At 32.7% G+C, this 21,055-nt stretch overlaps 1 protein-coding gene and 1 long non-coding RNA gene across 16 annotated transcripts; one reads left to right on the top strand and one right to left on the bottom strand.

The window, feature by feature from the left end:
• LOC107608784 lies at positions 380-20,562 on the bottom strand. Of its 15 annotated transcripts, none has more exons than XR_001612990.2 (8): positions 20,246-20,561; positions 20,057-20,110; positions 19,448-19,744; positions 18,588-19,200; positions 16,638-16,709; positions 15,214-15,349; positions 900-960; positions 380-660 (listed from the first exon to the last, which is right to left on the bottom strand). It is a non-coding gene; the product is annotated as an uncharacterized LOC107608784 (long non-coding RNA). The 15 variants fall into 15 exon arrangements; XR_002351255.1 differs by lacking the exons at positions 380-660; positions 900-960 and adding an exon at positions 4,031-4,487 and having other exon boundaries at positions 19,448-19,547; positions 19,659-19,744; positions 20,246-20,559; XR_002351254.1 differs by lacking the exons at positions 380-660; positions 900-960 and adding an exon at positions 4,031-4,487 and having other exon boundaries at positions 19,448-19,530; positions 19,659-19,744; positions 20,246-20,559.
• Positions 12,210-18,581, top strand: LOC107608783. The gene is made up of 3 exons (XM_016310516.2): positions 12,210-13,137; positions 13,702-14,919; positions 15,640-18,581. The coding sequence occupies exons 1-3, from the start codon at positions 12,267-12,269 to the stop codon at positions 17,328-17,330; spliced, it is 3,780 nt and encodes a 1,259-aa protein (XP_016166002.1). The 5' UTR covers positions 12,210-12,266; the 3' UTR covers positions 17,331-18,581.

Raw genomic sequence — 21,055 nt, 5'->3', positions numbered from 1 at the left:
AAAACTCATCGCACACATTCCCTTTTGCTAGGGCGAAAAAGAACATATGAATCACTGTTTTTTCAAAAAAGATTAATAACGTAACTATTCTATATTTGGGTTCAATATTTTATTTTGTGTCTTCTATCGGTAGAAATTTATTGGCCATTGATTTGTATTTTTTTTAATGCTCAAATGAATTAGGTGTATTATAAAAATAGATAGATTCAATTAATAATTTTTTTCTGTTAAGATTTTTTTTTTCTAAAAAAAATTAGTTATAATTAATATTAACTGTGTTACAAAAAAAAAAGTATATTCAAGTTAGTGAAGTTCGCCACTTTTTTATATAATATCTCCTTATAAATGATTTCACTTTTTGATTCAATGCTAGGTATAGTTGAAAAAAGAATGACTTTTGCTTGACAAATGTTAAATCTATTAATATATAATAGGAGACAAGTAATGGTTCTATGCTCGACACGTGTAGCAGTTTCTTGAATGACAGGTGGCATGCAGGGTAAGTAAGAAATTTAAGCAACATACAATGGGTAAATCTGACATTACAATACACATGAAGTAAACCAGTCATATATATAATTCAAATATCCACTTTTTGTCATTAAACAATCCTGGCGGGAGACCTGAAACTCTCCACTACTTCTCAACCTGGTAGGAGACCTGAAACGCAATGGATGAACATTTTGATTTAGTATCAGATGTGAACGCCAAAAAACTTGCATGGAATTTCAAAGTATTTGTAATAAGGGTGTGGACAACTCCAAACAAGTTCAATGTCAACGAGATTGGCTCCATCGAAATGGTACTTCAAGATAAACAGGTAGGAGCATTTATTACAAAAACATAACTGTGCTTTATATGTCATTGTTGTGACTTAAACATGTTAAAGATATACTCACTCTTTAAGTATTCACTTCGTTGTCACAGGGTGGCAGGATTTATGCAACCATACCAAGATCACTGGCAAAGAAATACATTAGTGTTATTCTTGAGTTCCACATGTATACTATGAGTAACTTCATAGTTGTTGACAACATGACCAAGAAAAAAAACGGTGTTAGTAGGTGGGTACTTGTGTTTTCACATAGAACAAGGGTTGAACATATAGAGAATCCAACTTTTCCTTTGGAAGCATTTCGATTTAGGAACCTTGCAGAGATGCATACAGTCGAGAAAGTAGAGGATCTTGAACTGTTTGGTGAGTCTAATACTATATGTAATGATATATAGATATGCAGAAAATTTATAACCACTTGAAAAGCCATATCTAAAAGTGTGTGTCTTATTGTTTTGTAGATATAATTGGAGAAATTGTTGGAAAGGAAGATCCAAGAGAATTAGTAACTAGCAAGGGAATAGAGACTAAGCGCTTGGTTGTTATTGTGGAAGACTTGGACCATCAATCGACCCAAAGTTCATGGGTTGGGACTGATGAGCTCAACAATGGCACGGCTATTGTGAAAACGATCGAACAAGTTTTGAAGTCTGTTGAGGTAAAAGTTATTGTAATTATGAATTTTAATGCTGTTTCAAAAATCAGATAAGCTATTAGGTAAAAGGTCTTAATGTGTGTAATGCTTCCCAGGAGGGGCCAACCTGGATTGCAGGTACTATTGTCTCAATCAATGCTGGGAAGGATGATTGGTTTTATAAAGCATGCAGGCGATGTCCAAAAAAGGTGGAAACTCCTATTGGGAATAGGTACGAATGTGCAAAGTGTGGCCACACCCATGGTTGTGCAGCACTCAGGTGTGTGTTCTTAATTTGAGTGATTATTAACAATTAGCATCTTCATTTTACTTGATATTTGTGATCTTTGTACTAAAACTATTATTGCTATTATCACGTGAAACAATAGATATAAGGTTGAGGTCATGGTCTTTGATGGTACCGGAAGCATTACATTGTTGTTGTGGGACAGAGAAACCAACCAGCTGTGTGGGAAAACAGCTGAAAAAATTGTAGAAGAGGATGTATATAGCACACCAAATCCTTATGCTATTAGGGATTAAAGTTATAATTTTGTTTTTCAAAATATTATAAATTATATACACACAAATACATCTAATTATTGATTGGGATTTCAGGATGCTAAAGAGGATGAATACCCTAAAAGTCTAGACAACATGATGGATAGAATGGTGCTTTTCAAAATCAATGTGAAAAGTGGTAACATAAAACACTATGATCAGATTTACACAGTCATGAAAGTGTGTGATGATGAAGAAACAGTTGCAAAGAACAAGCCTCAGCAAATGGACGTTAGCACATCTATGAACATCACTGTACGTGTATACCGATTCCACTTTAATAAGTTGATGTTTTTCCAGACCATACAATTATTTTTTTTTTATCAAAATGTACATTAATATCTAATTACGAGTAGGGTTTCACTTTAAATAGGAGAATAGAGGTAGCAACACGCTGGAGATGTCCGGACATGTTGTTAATCTTAAGAATGATAATGATCCTCAGCTTACTGTGGTAAGTATATGCACGTGTTTTGAATATATAAAAAAACGTGATTTAGGTTCTGAAATTATTCTAAATGAACTGTTATGCATGTCTTTGTGTAGGATTCTATGGAAGACTGTGTTGAAAGTCTCAAATACAAAACACCAGCTAAAAGAATTGCCGGCAGTTTGAAGTATGGTTCGGTTGTTGATGAAGAATGCCAGCTTTCAACAAATAGGTTCACCCGAAAGGGAGGGAAAAAACTAAAGTCTCAAACATCTGAGGCGGATAATTAAGTATTAACTAAAGTTGACAAAGCTATTTAATATTGATTGTATTTGTTTAACCATAGACTATTTGTTTTGGAAGATGTTCTATGTTTGGGGATCAGAAGACTTGCTTATGTGCAATGATATCCAAAAAACAATGTATTATCGTGAATATATTTTGAATGAGACTTATATTATATATGATTTATAATATTATGTTATGGTGTATGAAAATATATGTCTTAAACATAATCCATGATGAGTAATACCTTACAAAATTGGAACACAGAGAAATTGATGTTAGAACTTATTTTTTACGTGATGGATTATAAGTTAACACAAATTTGACATTATATTAAATACAACTAACCTCCTAAATGGGAGTTTCTAATTTACAAGGACTATTTACATATTGACGACGACTATTGATATAGTCAAGTAATCCAAAATATCACTTTTCTTTAGAGTTTATTTCTCATTTGTGTGATGCTTGGGAAGCCTATTCATAATAGTTAACGCGAGTTATAGAATGGTGTACAAAGGACAAAAAACTATTAATTAAACTTCATTCTTTAACCATGTATAATTATGGTGCAAAATGATTTTCAACCTTGGAGAAGCTATATCTAAAGCCATATCTAAAATGTGTTTCTCAAATTGCAAGGTAAATAACATAGAAAAGCAGATTGGTTTTTGAATGGGAATTCAATTTATGAAAAAGTAATAGAAACTATTAATTAAACTCCATTCTTTAGATATGGCTTATTATTGTGCTGAAAAAAATTTTAATAATAAAAAATGCTACGTAAATGAAATAGAAGATTATATTGGTTTTTAACATCTTTTTATGACAAGGTCCATAAAGGGATGTCTTTCAAATAAGATATGATCCTCATTCAGTAAGATAAAGTTGATGGATCCTTATACAGATTAAGTTAAAAAATTCTTCTCGACAATTACAATGATGAAAGACCCCATATATGATTTTTAGAGATAGTTCAACAGGTTTCACTAATAAGTAGAAACGAAAAAGCAAAGGATCTAAAGGCATAAAGAAATTGGATAACTTGAATAAAATAATATATCTACTAATTGCTCGACTAAGTGACAAGAAATATAAATATTTTTTTTTCAGATAGAATATGGGTACAGCTATCGTATGTTATACGCATAAACCCTAAAAGTTTTATAATGAAAGTAGAAATGTTTCAGAATGAGGGTCAAATCAGGGGTAAAGCTTTATAATGAAATTAGAAATATTTCAGAAGGAGTGTCAAACCAAGAGTAAAGTACTTGCAAAAAGGATAGTCATTTGAATGGCATAATCTTTGAAAGTTTCAAATGGCATAACCGATCAAGTTGATACAATAAAAAAGGTTAGCTGACAAAGACGATACATTATATTGCATAGCCAAGGATGCTGCAGCATTGGCTTTTACATACACTATCACCCATAAATCCAATTTCATGTTTATTTTGTTCACACGCATTTGGAAGTAAATTCATCGGGTTTCTAAATTATGATGGTTTCAACAGTCAACGCATTTACACATTTAGAGCACCTGGAAAATTAGGGTTATTTTTCAATGAATTTGAAAGTTAGGGTTATTTTTCAGAGAATATCAAATTGAATTTTAGTTGTATTTTTTTTAGGGCTATATTCTAAGACTCTAAAAGATATCATGATGTGGTCCACAAGCAAATTGAATTCTCATAATATGACTTAATAAGAATTTCTCCATCTATACAATACAAGGATTATACCTGCATAAAGAAAGATCTTACTAAGTTTTATGGAGCAGGATAAAAAATATTAAAAAATCATAAAACACACAACATTGGCAACCAAGGAGATAATTACTATCATCTATTTCCAGTGATCCAATCACGAATCCACATAAATATTATTAAAGAATATATATTCAAACTCATTTACTTTTACCAAGAGTTTGTAGTTCATTCTCATCAAATTTTTTTTTCCGAAGAGGATATACAAAGATAGACGTAAAATCATTATGACATATACATATTAAGTAATCATATATACATAAAAGTATGTATGCATTAGCCAATTGACTTTTTTTACTTTTCTAAGCATTCAAATATAAGAAAATGAAAGCAACTTTTGCTGGTTTGGGTTATAAATATAATCAGTCTTCTGTCTCTTTAGTCAACTCAAAGCACATTGCACAATAGATACATATTAAGTAATCATATATATAAAAGTATGTGTATATTAGCCAGAAAATTTTTTTACTTTTCTAAGCATTCAAATGTAAGAAAATAAAGGCTGACACTTAGATTTAATGCAACTATTGTTCTTAGAAAAGCTGATCTTGCTGGTTTGGATTATACATATAATCAGTCTTCTCTCTTTAGTCAACTCAAAGCACATTGCACAATAGATACATATTAAGTAATCATATATATAAAAGTAACTTTACATTAGCCAGAAAGTTTTTTTACTTTTCTAAGCATTCAAATGTAAGAAAATAAAGACTGATTTTGTTGTAAGTATCGACAGATTATAACAAAAGTAATGGGCATTTGAAAATCACTACAGATTATAACAAAAAGCAATGGGCATTTGAAAATCACTGTATAGATGCGATGCAAGTATCGATGCATGTAAATGCTCATTGTTATAGACTAATCAACTACAACGTAAATAAAAAAACAAAAATATGTATTATGAAGTAGACTAAACCCTTTAAAACAGCTACAGTATTGCATGAAATACACTTCGTATCATTCTGTATATAAATGACATCCAATCCAATGGACACAAACACAAAACATAAACACTTCTCTCTATTTAAAAACTTCACCAAGATGCTTTTAAGCTGCAAAAAGAGGGATCTTACTAAGTTTTATGGAGCAGGATAAATAAGATTAAATAGTCGTAAAACACATAAGACTGGCAATCAAATCATAATGACTATCAACTATTTCCAGTGATCCAAGCACGATTCCACATAAATAGTTTTAATATATATTCGAACCCATTGACTTTTACCAAGAGTTTGTAGCCCATTCTTATCAAATTCTTTTTTTTTTTTTGAAGAGGATATACAGAATAGCAGTAAAATCATTATGACATATACATATTAAGTAATCATATATATAAAAGTATGTATACATTAGCCAAAAAGTTCTTTTTGCTTCTCAAAGCATTCAAATATAAGAAAATGAAAGCTACTTTTGCTGGCATTCTTTATACGTATAATTAATCTTTTTTCTTTAGTCAAATCAAAGCACATTGCACAACAAATACATATTAAGTAATCATATATATAAAAATATGTATACATTAGCCAAATTTTTTTTTTTACTTTTCTAAGCATTCAAATATAAAAAAATGAAAGTTGATTTTGCTGGTTTTGTTTTTGCAACTAATCAGCCTTTTATGTCTTTAGTCAATGCAACGAAGTCATAACAAATGTGTGCAAGGATCAGCATAGTTACCAACCACTATATGTAATTTTTTGGAGACTACACATTTGGTCAATTAAACAATTATTTTTATAGCTTTATAGGTTAAAAAGTGACAATTAATAATTAAGTTAAAAAGTCACAGCTATATAAGGAGAATCAGCAAATGGCAATGTGTATATCTTCTTGGTTAAATGTGCAAACCAGATGTTATATCACATCACTTAACATGTTTCATGTTTTAGGTTAACAAATATATAAATAAAGCATGGACAGATTATAACAAAAGCAAAGCCATGGTATTTGGAAATCACCATACAGATATGATGCAAGTATCGATGCATGTAGCCATGTAGTAGATAGTTGTTATAGACCTTGGACAAAAAAGTAAATAAAAAAAGGAATATATGTATTATGAAGTAGTCTAAACCCTTCATAATAGATTTAGGATTGCATGAAGTACACCTCCTATCATTCTATATATAAACGACATCTAATCCAATGGATACAAGCACAAAACATAAACACTCCTCTCTACTTAGAAACTTCACTAAGAAATTTACAAGCTGCATTTCACAAATGAGTGGCATTTCTCCAAAAAAAAATCCATTACCATATCTTGGTGATGACTTAGTATGGAAGATCTTAACTAAGGCTGATCCTAAGACTGTTGGCAGGTGTAGGACACTCAACAAGTCTTGGAATTTCAGGCTTAACACACCATACTTTGTGAAGCAGAACTGGGCTGAACAAAAGGGTCAAAACATCAATGTCATTGTTGGTGTTGGGAACCCTCCAGCAGACGAAAATTCTCAATGGTTCATTCGTGCTGATGTAAATGATGGAGTGCACTCGCAGCTAAACCTTCCAATTGTGATCAACCAACTTGGTTTTTACTCACTTATTGGCTCAGACCATGGAGTTCTTTGTATAAAATTATCTCAAGGAGGACTTAACTCAAGGCTACTCATATGGAATCCACTCACTGGAATGATGAAATATGTATTTGATGAGTCCAAAAAACACTCCCGTCATCATGTTTCAGTTTTTGCATTTGGGTATTTGTATGATTCCATGGAGTATCGAATTGTGCATGTCTTTAAGCGCCATTACATACATAGGACCTTGGGCTGGAGTTTATATTGTTCATTTGAGAATGACTGGTGTGATTCCGGATCATTCACCAGCGACGTCCAAAAGTTGGGGCCAAAATCTATCATTGTTGATGGAATTGTTTACTGGATTGGCTGGGAAGGAACCAACTTCACTGAACCATCACTGATAATATCTTTCTCCATGATACAAAGGCAGTTTTTTGAAAGCATTATTCCAATTGATGCAAGATCAACCTATCACTCTCTTACAAATCTGCATGATGGGGTTGGTTTTATACCCTATCGTAATATAGGCTTCTCAAGGGAAGTTATAGTTTGGGAAATTAAGCATGATGGACAGGACAAGCTTAATTGGGATAAGAGGATCCGAGTTACAGGACTTGGCATTCCTTACAATCCATCTATGTTCATCGGAAAGGATATCATTTCCATCATGGAGTGTAGGAGTCGTTTTGGGGGATCCAATGATGCTGATAGGACAGATCTTTTGCTTTCAAGACTTAAGTGGAACGGAGCTAGGAGGGAGCACCTGATGCACCGTACTTGGCAACAAAATGTACACGTCAAGTCCATGACCATGCACTCTGAAAGTCTCTATATTGTGTAACCAAGCTTATGTTTCCAAAAAATTTGTTGTGTCTATCTATGTTATTGTATTTTGTTTTAGGTCAGAGCATCCTCAGTTGTTATAGTGGATGCATAATGATAGTTAGTTTCTTATTTGTCTTGGTTCTGAGTGTATGGTTTTGTCAAAGAAACTCTCGAGTTTACAATATTTTATAAGAAAGCAGAATATAATCTGCAGGGTATTATATTATAGTGTATTAGGTCATTGCTTAGGGTATTATATTATAGTGTATTAGGTCATTGCTTAGTGTGATTTCCTAGAGTGTCTTGGCTTAGTATCTACTCATTAATATAAATAGTTATAAGATTTGGTTGTAACACCAATATTGCGAGTGTTTATGTCCACACAATAATATAGATCTCTGAACACTCATACGCATTTTTAATTTGAGCTCATACAGTCGATAGTAACTAAGTTAAACACAAAGAAATATAAACCATTTGGAAACGGTTTTGCAAATAGTTACAATAAGCTTGGCCACCACAAATATAGTAGGATAAAAAAACTGTAATGGAGGCTAAATTACTAAGAAAGTTGATTACTTAGATATTAAAGGCAACATGAGGGTATAAAAAGACTATCAAAACATAACACAAAAAGGAGTAAGCTTGGATAATAGAAATTTTTTAAACATTTTTAATGGTCAAGTTTATAATATCAAAAGAGTCAAAATAGAAGTAAAAAATGAATAAATAATTAAAAGATAAACTTTACCCCTAAAAGAAACAGGATCTTTTTAGTTATTAATATATTGTGTTTTGTAGTCCACAAAGAAGGAATCAAAACACTATGGTTAAAACCAGAATATTAATGCAAATTGAATTAAACCATAAATGCAGATATTAGCACGAAGAAGGAATCTATACATCAATAATTCATAAAAAACAATATGGTTAAAACCAGAATATTAATGCAAATTGAATTAAACCATAAATGCAGATATTAGCACGATATAGTGGTGAATCAAAAAATTAATCAACCTAAGAACTAGGTCAAGAGGCAAGGGAAAAAAAAATACAGTGGGGTATATAAGAAACAAAGATAACACCAGCATTGAGATAGTAGTTTAGGTTTCTTTAGTGAGTGAAGACGTTTACCAAAATATCCAAACCAGTAGAAATTTCAACAATACATGTGTAGCTAACAAAATACTGTGGCTGACCGTGTGTGGCTAAAGAAACTTTAAACTAGAAGTTATATGTAGGACTACTGTTAAAATGGACCAAAACTCCTCATTCATATCTAGGTGTAAAAGGAAGATTATCATGGATGACAAGAGAAAGAAGTTGAAGACATCACAATCAGACTCTCAGAGGACATTGTACACTCGAGTACCTCTGCAGCAAATCTTCCATAGCTCATCTTCACAAGAATCAGGTGCGTAAATTTTTAATAAAAAATAGTGAAATCTGTGCAATGTTCATCACTATATAATGTCCACTTAGATAATATCCTAAAGACGAAAATTTGGTAGTATTCTTAATAAGGTTCATCATATTCTGAAGTATATGGAATATGCTATGTAACCATGTATGGGATATCAACATGCCTCAAAAACCTAAGATGGACTTTTTTTTCAGATAAACTTGAACAAAGGATGACTGGAAGAAGCTCAAGGTCTTCTATCTCAAGTGTTACAGTAGAAGAAAAAAAACAAGGGCACAATGAAGCAGCGAGTAACATAACATTTGAAGTTCTTTAGATTAGCAAACTGTCTTACAAAAATGGATTCACTTTATACTCGATTTCTATGCAGAAATTTTAGAAAAAGGAAGAGAAACTCATTATGGAACTCATTACAAGGATAAGGAAAATTATGATACTGCAAAACACCACTACATAGACTCCGGCAGCTTAGGTACGTCCAAAAGGTCCCCATTAATTACTATAGCAATTTATCATGAGTGTGTGGGTGGCAGTGGTCATGGTGCTCATTCGAGAGGCTAGATATTTTGATATGGTTAACTCATTTTCTATAGATTTTTCCAACAGGTTGAACTGTTTTTCATAATATAGTGTCACGACTTGATTATTAGATCTAGACAAACTGTTAAAAAAATAGCAATCCCGGATACGGGGTTTTTATGAAGTCAGCAGATAAAAATTTTGTGGGATGTAAAGCTTGGAAATGACATGTATTGTGTTAACCCTATAGGTAACATAAGTGCAGAGACGACGAAAATTTGCAGGAGGGAAAGGGCTCTTAAGCTGGCTGAAAAAAGAAATGTGAATACTCGATCAGGTTAGTTCCAAGCTATTTATGTTGAGTACAATAATTTTTAACGACATTGATGCAAATGGTATGGTCCAAGTAGATATAGTTCAAAAGATAGATAATTTTAAGTGTACTATGCAAACGCATATAGTCCTGGGGGCATCAAATCTTCTCACACATGGTACACACACTCAGTTGATAATCTTCCTTTGTTTAGGGGTTGTTGCTTCGAGACTATTTAGTTCCTCAACTATAAACTAAATATATACACTCAAATCTTACTACCATATTTACAATTGAAAAATTTTATTGCAGAAACATATTCCAGGATAAATACGCGAACTCCAACCTCACTTAGAACCACGGCAAAAACTAGATTGCCACAAATTTTTAATTCAAATTCAAATGGATCAGGTCATGACGAGGGTGGCTCCATGGACAAGAGTAACGTAGCAATGGGTAAGAAAATTTATATACAATATTAAGTGGCAGATATTAGAGAAGGATTCCTAATTAATTGTGTTAATTAGAAAAAATTGTGAAAAAATGTCTTAGCTTCAACTTCAAAGTGGTTATGTATTGGATTTACTTCATATTCCTTTAAACTCACTCTGCATAAGTAATAAAGTAAAATTATTTAGCAAAACTGGCTATTATGTTAAAAAAATTCAATGAACACCTAAAAGTGATTCTCACAGACACAAAAGCTTGGATTTTACAGCCTTTTATTCGAAGCAACTAGCTTATCAAATTTACTTTTTAAAATATAATTTTCTAATAATGTAAAACATTTTTTTGTTGAACAAAATGAACAAGAATATTTAGTTCCCACAAAGTTCTCCAAAATAAGTAAACCAGTTAAAAAAGGTTATCTTTAAACAATAACAGATATTTTGTCAAACCAAATATTAAAAATTATTGAGGATCCAAAATTTTTTAAAAGAATACAAAAATGTTCCAGCTTCAACTTTTCAGTGGTTATGCATTGGGTTTAGTTTACATTCCTTTAAACTAAGGCTACCTAAATAATTAAGTAACCTTAAAATGACGAATATACTATTTACTTAATAGACCAAAATATAAACATACTGAAAATAATTCAAACACAAAGATTTGGTTTGGTAACAATATTTTTTCAAGGGTAGTTTATCAAAATTAAATTTCAAAAGATAGTGTTTTTAATTTCTTGAGGTTTATTTTTGTTAAGTCAGAGTAAAAATACATTTTTAATTTAATGAGCATAAGCAACATTTGTTTCATCAATTACTTTTACAGAATACCAAATACTATATATGCATAAACTTAACAGACTTTTTGGAGGAATAATCTAACTAAGTGACACAAGATAACTTTTTCCTCAAAACTATATCTTGACTTCATCTATTATGCAGCAAATCGACCAGCTACTAATGACGCATGCGCAAGCACGCCTCCAAATAATCCTAACGAAGGTATATGGCCGAAAATAACCTACCTTAATGTGCCACAAGTATGTATTGAATGTTAGTTTTCAGACAATTTGGCTAAGTTGTCTATTATCATGTAGAGTACTGGCACATGGGAGATGCAATTCATGAATGTCAATATTGCCATGCTTTGTTTTGGTACGATGAAAGGTCACAAAAACAATACAACACATCTACCCCTACATATACTCTCTGTTGCAGAGGAGGACAAGTTGAAATTCCTCAGCTCCAAGAAGCACCCAAGGTTTTGTATGAGTTGTTATATGGCGATGACATCAAAAGCAAGCATTTCCGTGAGAACATTAGGACTTATAACTCTATGTTCCAATTCACCTCGATGGGTGCCAAGATTGATCGAACTATAACAAACAGCAAAGGGCCACGCACGTTTATTCTATATGGAGAGAATTATCATCTGATGGGTAGCCTTATACCCGAAGAGGGGTGCATGGCAAGATTTGCACAATTATATGTGTACGATACACAAAATGAAATTCAAAATCGTATAGCAGTGATAAGGTGCGTAACGAAATTAAATATGGCCATGGTTATTATGTGTTGATTAAATCAATATGAAACTATTCATTTAACTAACACAATTACATAAATTTCGAAAATGATTGAACATGATACAGAGGAAAAGACAACAACAAAATACATGAAGATATTGTTAGAGATTTGAAGAAGATGTTGGACGATAACAACGTGTTGGTCAAGGCATTTCGAATGGTTCGGGAGTCTATAGGACCTGACTACACATCCACAGTGAAGTTGAGGTTGTTTGGCAAACGGGGTAAAGATGGTAGGCGATATAACCTACCATCCACTAATGAGGTTGCTGCGCTGATAGTAGGCGACTTTGATTTTACCAAAACTGATAGAGACATTGTGGTTGAAACACATAGTGGGAGGCTACAACGAATTAATCAGCTAAATCCAGCCTATTTGGCATTGCAGTACCCTTTATTGTTTCCATATGGAGAGGATGGATTCAAGGAAGACATTCCTCTAAATAAAAAAAGTGGTAAAGAAGATAAGGGTAGGCAAGAGGTCTCAATGAAGGATTTTTTTGCGTTCAGGATCCGAGAAAGGCTAGCCGATGCATCTCCATTGCTCTATTCAAGAAGGTTATTTCAGCAATTCTTGGTAGACGGATTCTCCATGATTGAGTCAGCCAGACTAAATTACATTCGGCTTGATCAAGAAAAGTTTAGGTGTGAAATGTACAAGGGCTTATCCGAAGCAGTGTTAAGTGGGGAAACTAGACCTGCGTCAAGAGGAAAACGTATCATCCTGCCTTCTTCATTCACGGGAGGGCCTAGGTACATGATACAGAACTACCAAGATGCAATGGCGATTTGCAGGGTGGTTGGCTATCCAGACCTTTTTCTTACATTCACATGTAATCCGAAATGGCCTGAATTAGAAGATTTTCTTAAGAATAGAGAACTACATGCAGAAGACCGACCAGACATGGTATGTAGAGCTTTCAAAGTTAAGTTGGACAAACTTATCCAAGACATCAGAAAGAACCAAATATTTGGGCGCGTTAGTGCAGGTAAACAATGTCCCGTTACCTACTCTTTAATATTAATATGCATGTTTTTTAGCTTTTCCAATACGTGTATGTTCGTTGTGGAGATATTTTGACTTTTTATGCAACCAATCATTTTATACAATAAAAAATTAACTTCTTCTATCACACGTTTTTAAACAAATCCACACTAGAAATTTCTATTTCCAAAAAATACCTTAACACATATACACAAAACCCTTTATAAATTAAAATGTGTGATGTGAAGATTTTTGGATGAAAAGAAAATATGGAACTGTAAAAATAGGGAACTAAATTACTGTTGAATTCACCTGCAGCCTAAGATGGCTACATTTTTTATATATTTCAGTTCCAGTGAAGTTTTTGAAACTATAAATTGCGAATTCCATTCAATTATAAAAAGTTTGCTAGATTTGTATGAATAAAGAGACAATCATTTATGAAATTAACCAGCGTTGTCGTTTTTCATCATATAACTATGTAAAAGCATCTCCTGTATTAACTAATGGGAAGTACACAATGTCTAAGAACCTGTATACATGTGTTTGTACATAATCTCCTTTGCAGTTGTGTATACAATCGAGTTTCAGAAGCGCGGTCTCCCTCATGCACATATTCTGTTGTTTCTACATCATGATGACAAGTTTCCAACGGGAGAAGACATAGACCGGATCATAAGTGCTGAGATACCCGACAAGGTCAACGATCCACTATATTACGAAGCAGTGGAAAAGCACATGATGCATGGTCCATGTGGTAGTTTTAGGAAAGATTCACCATGCATGGAAAATGGTCAATGCATGAGGCACTTTCCTAAGAGATTTGTTGCGAGTACTACTATTGATGAAGACGGTTATCCGGTTTATAGGCGCAGGGATGATGGCAAAATAATAACCAAATCAGGTGTGGAACTTGACAATCGATATGTCGTGCCTCACAATAGGAAGTTATTATTGAAATATGGTGCTCACATAAATGTTGAATGGTGTAACCAGTCAAGATCGATTAAGTATCTATTTAAATACGTCAATAAAGGCCACGACCGTGTAACAGCTTCATTTTACAAAAGTGCCACAAGTGATGCGGATAATGATCAGTGTGATGAAGTTAGTATGTATTATGATTGTAGGTACATATCCCCGTGTGAAGCTGCATGGAGAATTTTCGGGTATAGCATTCATTATAGGAACCCTTCTGTGGTAAGGCTAGGCTTTCACCTTCCTGGTGAACAACCAGTGATATTCAAAGACGATGAAAACCTGGATGACGTTGCTAGGAAAGAGTCTGTGAAAGAATCCATGTTCTTAGGATGGTTCGAGGCAAACAAAAAATACCCTGAAGCTCGATCTTTGACGTATGTGGAATTTCCTTCTAAGTTTGTATGGAAGGCTAATACTAGAAAATGGTTTCCAAGAAAATCTCATGTAGTTATTGGCCGTATTTTCTTTGTACCTCCAGGATCAGGAGAAATTTACTACCTAAGACTACTTCTAAATTTTGTTAGAGGACCTACCAGTTATGAACAAATTAGAACTATTGATGGTGTTATCTACTCGACATTTCGAGATGCATGCTATGCATATGGACTTTTGGCTGATGATAAAGAATACATTGATGCTATAGAGGAAGCAAGTCACTGGGGCTCAGGAGAATATTTAAGAAGGCTTTATGCAACACTCCTGTTTTCTAACTCGATGGCTAGGCCGGAGCATGTATGGGAAAACACACGGAGAATGCTATCTGATGACATTCTTCATCGGCAAAGAAGGTTACTTAACAATCAAGGTATGCTGTTATAGTTATTATTATTAATTGTAGAAAAATAAGTGTTCTTATCTTTGTATCAGTTTGTCAATACTATTAATGTTACTAGACAACTATCAGTATAATTCTATCAATAAATATTAGTTGACTTATGAATGTGCCAGATTATAATATATTTTTACTTCACAAAATAAAGTATGAATCTCATACAAAACAAAAAGACATGGACACAATTCCCTAAATTAACAATAAACATTACTAACAAAATAATATACACATGGATCAAAACAAATTCTTTTTAAATGACATACTTACCTCGAGGTGGTTGAGCCACAAATTATATCTGAAGTTGACTATGCACAAAATGTCTCCATGGTCATGAATGCTTATATCGAAGTGTACAATAGGGTGTATCCTTTTTCCTTATTCTGCATCTTGCTGTATATATGCCCTGCAAAAAATCCAATTCTATTAAGCATTGAAGATATCATAAGAAGCTGAAAATATATTGCTATATAGATAATATACATCCAAATAGCGGAGTTGAAAATATCCAATATAAATGTGGGAAATATAATAATCAACTACATGAGATAAAACAAACGTATATTTAACTAAATAATGATCTCGGTCATAATAAGACAGATGTAAATGTAATTGATGTATGTATTTTATTGCAAATTTTTATCTTCTTCAAAATCATACTATTACTTACAACGGTGTATACACTTTGTTGAACAGAATTACAAATTACAGATGAAGAATTATGGGATCTGACGTTGATAGAAATTGAAAAACTACTCAAGAGTTATAACAAGAGCTTAAGAGATTTTCCATCAATGCCATTCCCTGATATTGATACAAGTTTGATGCAAATTATGAATGGGGGAAACAATAAGTTGATTTCTGATGAGTTTCGGTACGATAAACGAATTTTGACTGCTGAACATGAAGTGTATGTACAACAACTTACAAACGAGCAAAAGAGAGCTTATGAAGAAGTGATGACAGCAGTGAATAGTGGGCAGGGTGGTGTTTTCTTTCTATATGGTTATGGTGGTACGGGAAAAACATTTCTTTGGAAGACACTTGCTGCAGCTATTAGGTCCAAGGGTCAAATCGTGTTGACAGTTGCTTCAAGTGGCATAGCATCCCTCTTATTACCCGGTGGTAGGACGGCACATTCTCGCTTTGCAATACCACTCAATTTGGATGAATTTTCAACATGCAACATAAAGCAAAATACTCCATTGGCTGAATTAATAATTAGAGCTAAGCTTATTGTGTGGGATGAAGCTCCTATGGTCAATAAACTTTGTATTGAAGCACTCGATAGGACCATGAGAGATATTTTGAGGTTCAACAATATTGCAAGCTTGGAACAACCATTTGGAGGAAAGACAGTGGTTTTTGGGGGTGATTTTCGACAAATACTACCAGTAATACCCAAAGGTAGTAGGCAAGAGATTGTCAATGCTACAATTAACTCATCATATATATGGGATAGTTGTAAGCTGTTGACTTTGACAAGAAACATGCGCTTACAAGCGGACAATAGCAATTGTGAAAACAATGACTTAAGAGAATTTGCTTATTGGATTTTAAGCATTGGAGATGGCAAATGTGGATCATCTATAGATGGTATTGATAAGATCAAGATCCCAGATGATATATTGATACATGATATATTGATACATGATTGGGATGATCCTATTAGTTCGATATGTAAAGCAACTTACCCTGAATTATTTTCCGGTTCAAGCTGTGTTTCACATGTAAAAGACAAAGCCATCCTCGCACTGACACTACAACTGGTAGATGAAATAAACAATTATATGATGAGTTTGAACCCATCCGAAGCTCAGACTTATTATAGTTCTGATACAGTTTCTGAATCTGAAACAAATAATGATATTTTGGCATCAATTCACACACCAGAGTTCCTAAACACTATTAGATGCTCAGGAGTACCAAACCATGAGATAACTGTTAAGGTAGGGACACCAATCATGTTACTAAGAAATATAGATCACTCAGCAGGTCTATGTAATGGCACACGATTGGTTGTGTCCAAACTTGGAAAGCACATAATAGAAGCAAAAAGTTTAACAGGGAAAGGAGCTGGCCAAAAAGTGTTTATTCCTAGAATGACCCTAACCCCTTCTGATCATAGGATACCATTTAAATTTCAAAGGCGACAATTTCCTATCATGGTTTCTTATGCAATGACAATTAACAAGAATCAAGGGCAGTCGTTGTCACATGTTGGTTTGATATTAAAAAAACCTGTATTCACACATGGACAACTATATGTTGCAGTTTCAAGAGTTACCAATAAAAGAGGACTCAAGATCATAATATGTCATGAAGAAAAAGAGAAGAAAGAAACAAACAATGTGGTGTTCAAAGAAGTATTTAGAAACGTTGTATAAGTAGTTTTATAATGCGAGTACCACCCATAAGGTATGTCCCAATTGCATGCTTCTTAGTTCAACATCCTCATATGTTTTTAATATATGGATATGTTCTAATTTCATGGTTTTTAGGTGGACGTATCAATGTATAATTCTTGGTTGTGGGTTAGTCAATCAAGTTAAAGGGAACATATAGGATCAGTAAGGTATTAAATGTAGCATTCCATCAGAATAAATTCCATTCGAACATATATATATATGACTTCGTAAAGATAGAAGTGCATTTTGTAATGTGCATAAAAGAAATTCACAATGATCTCTATATGGGATGGCAGACCATCCTTATAACAATATACCACAAATCCATCATAATTAACCTAACAGATCATTCTTTTTGCAGGTGATATTTTCAAACCAGATATGTTGAGTAGAAAAAGAGAGCAAGAATCCAAAAAATGACATTTTGGAATTAAAGTTCACAACCGCTTGCAGAAATAGCTCTAATCCTACTATATTAGCAAGTAAATCAGTTAGGTTGGCATTAAACATGTGAAAAGTATATGCTCAGATGTCGTTCATTTGGCATTAAACATGTGAAAAGTATATGCTCAGATGTCGTTCATTCAAATTCATCGACAGAACTCATGTCACATTTAGTGATTTTTTCTAACTAACAGTTAAAAAAGGTAGCATTCTCTTTCTTTATTTCAGGTGAATTTCATATTAAACCCCCAGAAAAGGAGTCACACAAGTAGAACAACTATATAGTATCCCCTCGATCAATCTGACCTCAAGATGGTGCATTTTGGTTTTTTATGACTTCACAAGAGCATTAGTTGGCCTTTCATAAGTCAAAAGATGGTGCATTTTTATTTTTTATGACTTCACAAGAACATTAGTTAGCATTTCATAAGTCGAGTCATGTTAACTTTAGTGCGTGTGGAAACAGAATATATGAAGTCTAAATTTAAAATTTGTTAGAACTGTGAGGATATAACTTTATTATCCATTATTTGATAAAGTAATTTTCTTAAAAATGTCTTTTTATAACATTTGAGGCAATCACTCTATCAGAATTTAACATCCATAATATGAAAAAATTATCTGTGATTATGCAGAAGACTATCTAAAATTTCATAACAATGTTACCGTTCAAGAGTAATATATATATAAGTAATATATATATAAACACCTGCTTGGCAAAAAAACGTGCTAGCAAACACATACACTAAACCAATGTTAAAAGGAGGGTATAAGATATGTTATAATACTTACACAATACATTTCGCAGATCTTGAGTATAGTTGGTTTGGTAACTTCCTAAGCTGCACAACAATTTAGAGCAACGATGATCAAACACACGGATAATTTATGGAAAACAAGAGAGAAGATACATTGCGCTAACAACTAATTCTTCAAGAGTTACTTTAAAATATAAAAGATGATGGCTACTCATTCTTCAAGAGTTACTTTAAAATATAAAAGATGATGGCTATTTAATTTAAACCTCTGCATAACTATATTGCATACATGTTAAAACTTTATATCATGGGACCATATCATAGTTGTCTTTCTCTATACCAACAAATTTTGGCAAGCCTTACATTAGAAGGATTCTTCGTTTCTGCCTCTGTGCTTTATATCATTTTCAATTGATAAAATAATATAAATGGAAAACACATTTTTAAAAACCAATTGACAAGTAGAATTAGAAATCCAAATCTGATCTCTTATTTTCATTTAATCAGCAAGATCCTCACTTAAATTAACATAAGAATACCAACAGCATCATAAAACAGCATCATAAAAGAGAGAGAGAGAAAAGGAAACTTAACATAACTTGAAAAAAGGAATAACACGTCTCCAACAGCATCAGAGCTCCACAGATCTGATATAAATTCAGAATTTCATTTCATCTTTTGAAATCCATTCTCACTCAAAGGAAATCAACGGTGAAATTACCATCAAAATTACTCTTCAACCGAACTAACACACCAATGCACACAAGCCAAAACTAACAACACCAGCAGATTACTCTTTGCATTTTTATTCAACTTCAAAATAGAACATTGCATTTGATACATTCTCGCAAAATAATGGAAAGTGATTATAATAGAATATAAATGGAAAAATACCTGTTCAGAGCGAACACAACTGGCATTAGATATCAAAATCTCTTATTGAAGTTCAGAATCCCTTTTCATCTCCTGAGCAGCATCTATGCTCAAATCAACGCTCAACAAGGAGAACAGCCATAACAAAAATATCAAAATTACTATTATGAGCATCATAGAAGAGATAGATGAAATTAAGAAAAATCAACTTTCATAGAAAAGGGAAAACAACCTGTCCAACACGAATACAAGTAGCATTGAACCTCCAAGACCACAATTTATTTTTATCTTTTGAGCCGCATTTTCACCCAAACAAAGCTTCAACAAAGAGACAAAAACGTCATCAAAATTTCTCTTCACCCGAAGAAACACACCAACGCACACAAGCAAATAGTAACACCACCATAAATTAAATTTAAAATAGTTGAAGCTTAATCAGATCACAATTTTACCAACGCATCTACTAATTGTAACATTTTTTCAATGGTTATTTTTTACAAACAACAAATTGTTTCTATCCACTTATATCAGGAACAGTTATATCGGAATGGTGACCAGCATACGGTTTTCGATAATATATTAGCAATAATCAAGACTAAAAAGTAAATTCATAAAGAGATCACACATCACCTCAATTAAGTTTCGGTGATCTTTTTCCCCACCATTTTTTTTTGCTGGGCCAATCTGATCATTTTGGAACACATAATTAAACTCAAACATTACGAAACCATAACAAACATACAAAAGTTAACGCCTTTTACAATTGTAATATGAAAATGCAGATCCCAAAGAATTTTCAAACCGATCACTGAATCGTACCTGATGCATGCAAGCTTTTCCCCAAAAACTGTGTTCAAGCCAGCCTTGAGCGAGTTTTTTCAACATCTTTAGTGATATCGCATTCAACAATACATGATTGATTCTGAAATTTCATTTTCGAAGAAAATAAAAGGATTTTTTCAAAGTGATTATAATTACAAGTATCTGCAGCTACTCATTATATATATAGTGGGTCATCTTGATTTAGTGGCACCCATGCGGTGAAACGGTAGGTGAGAATTAATTTTCATTAAATGAATGGGAGGTAGAGATGGTAATAGGATATAATCAAGACACAGCTGTGATCTACTAGAAGAAGAAAGAAGAAGATAGGAGGACATGTGTAATCTTTTATCAAAATTTATTACAAATAGTTGACATCTGTCAAAATATCAACATGTCTTTTTTATAAGCTAATTGGGCTTTTTGTTATTGGAGTGACACATGACATAAAAAAAATATAATGAATTAAAGAGCTGACACCTAAGTGAGTTCCATGCATTGTCATTCTCATTTTGTATGCAAATGTATTTTAAAATTATCATATGCTATATTAGTACATACTATATTACTATTCGTATTGGCACTATATTATTATATTACTATAATTATTATGAAATTATTATATTATTACAATTATTATATACGATAAAAAAAAGTTTTAGGTATATTGAGAATATTGATCTTTCAGTTGTTTTTCTATACTATATTACTATACTATACATTGATGATTATCAAATTAAAGAAAATTCATAGTAAAGTAACTATTTACTATATACTATATTAGTACAATAGAATATTTGTAGTTCA

This window comes from Arachis ipaensis, chromosome B07 (assembly GCF_000816755.2).
Source record: "Arachis ipaensis cultivar K30076 chromosome B07, Araip1.1, whole genome shotgun sequence".
Classification (NCBI taxonomy): domain Eukaryota; kingdom Viridiplantae; phylum Streptophyta; class Magnoliopsida; order Fabales; family Fabaceae; genus Arachis; species Arachis ipaensis.
Note: the sequence above shows the minus strand (reverse complement) of the source record. Positions and strands in the feature narration are given on the sequence as shown.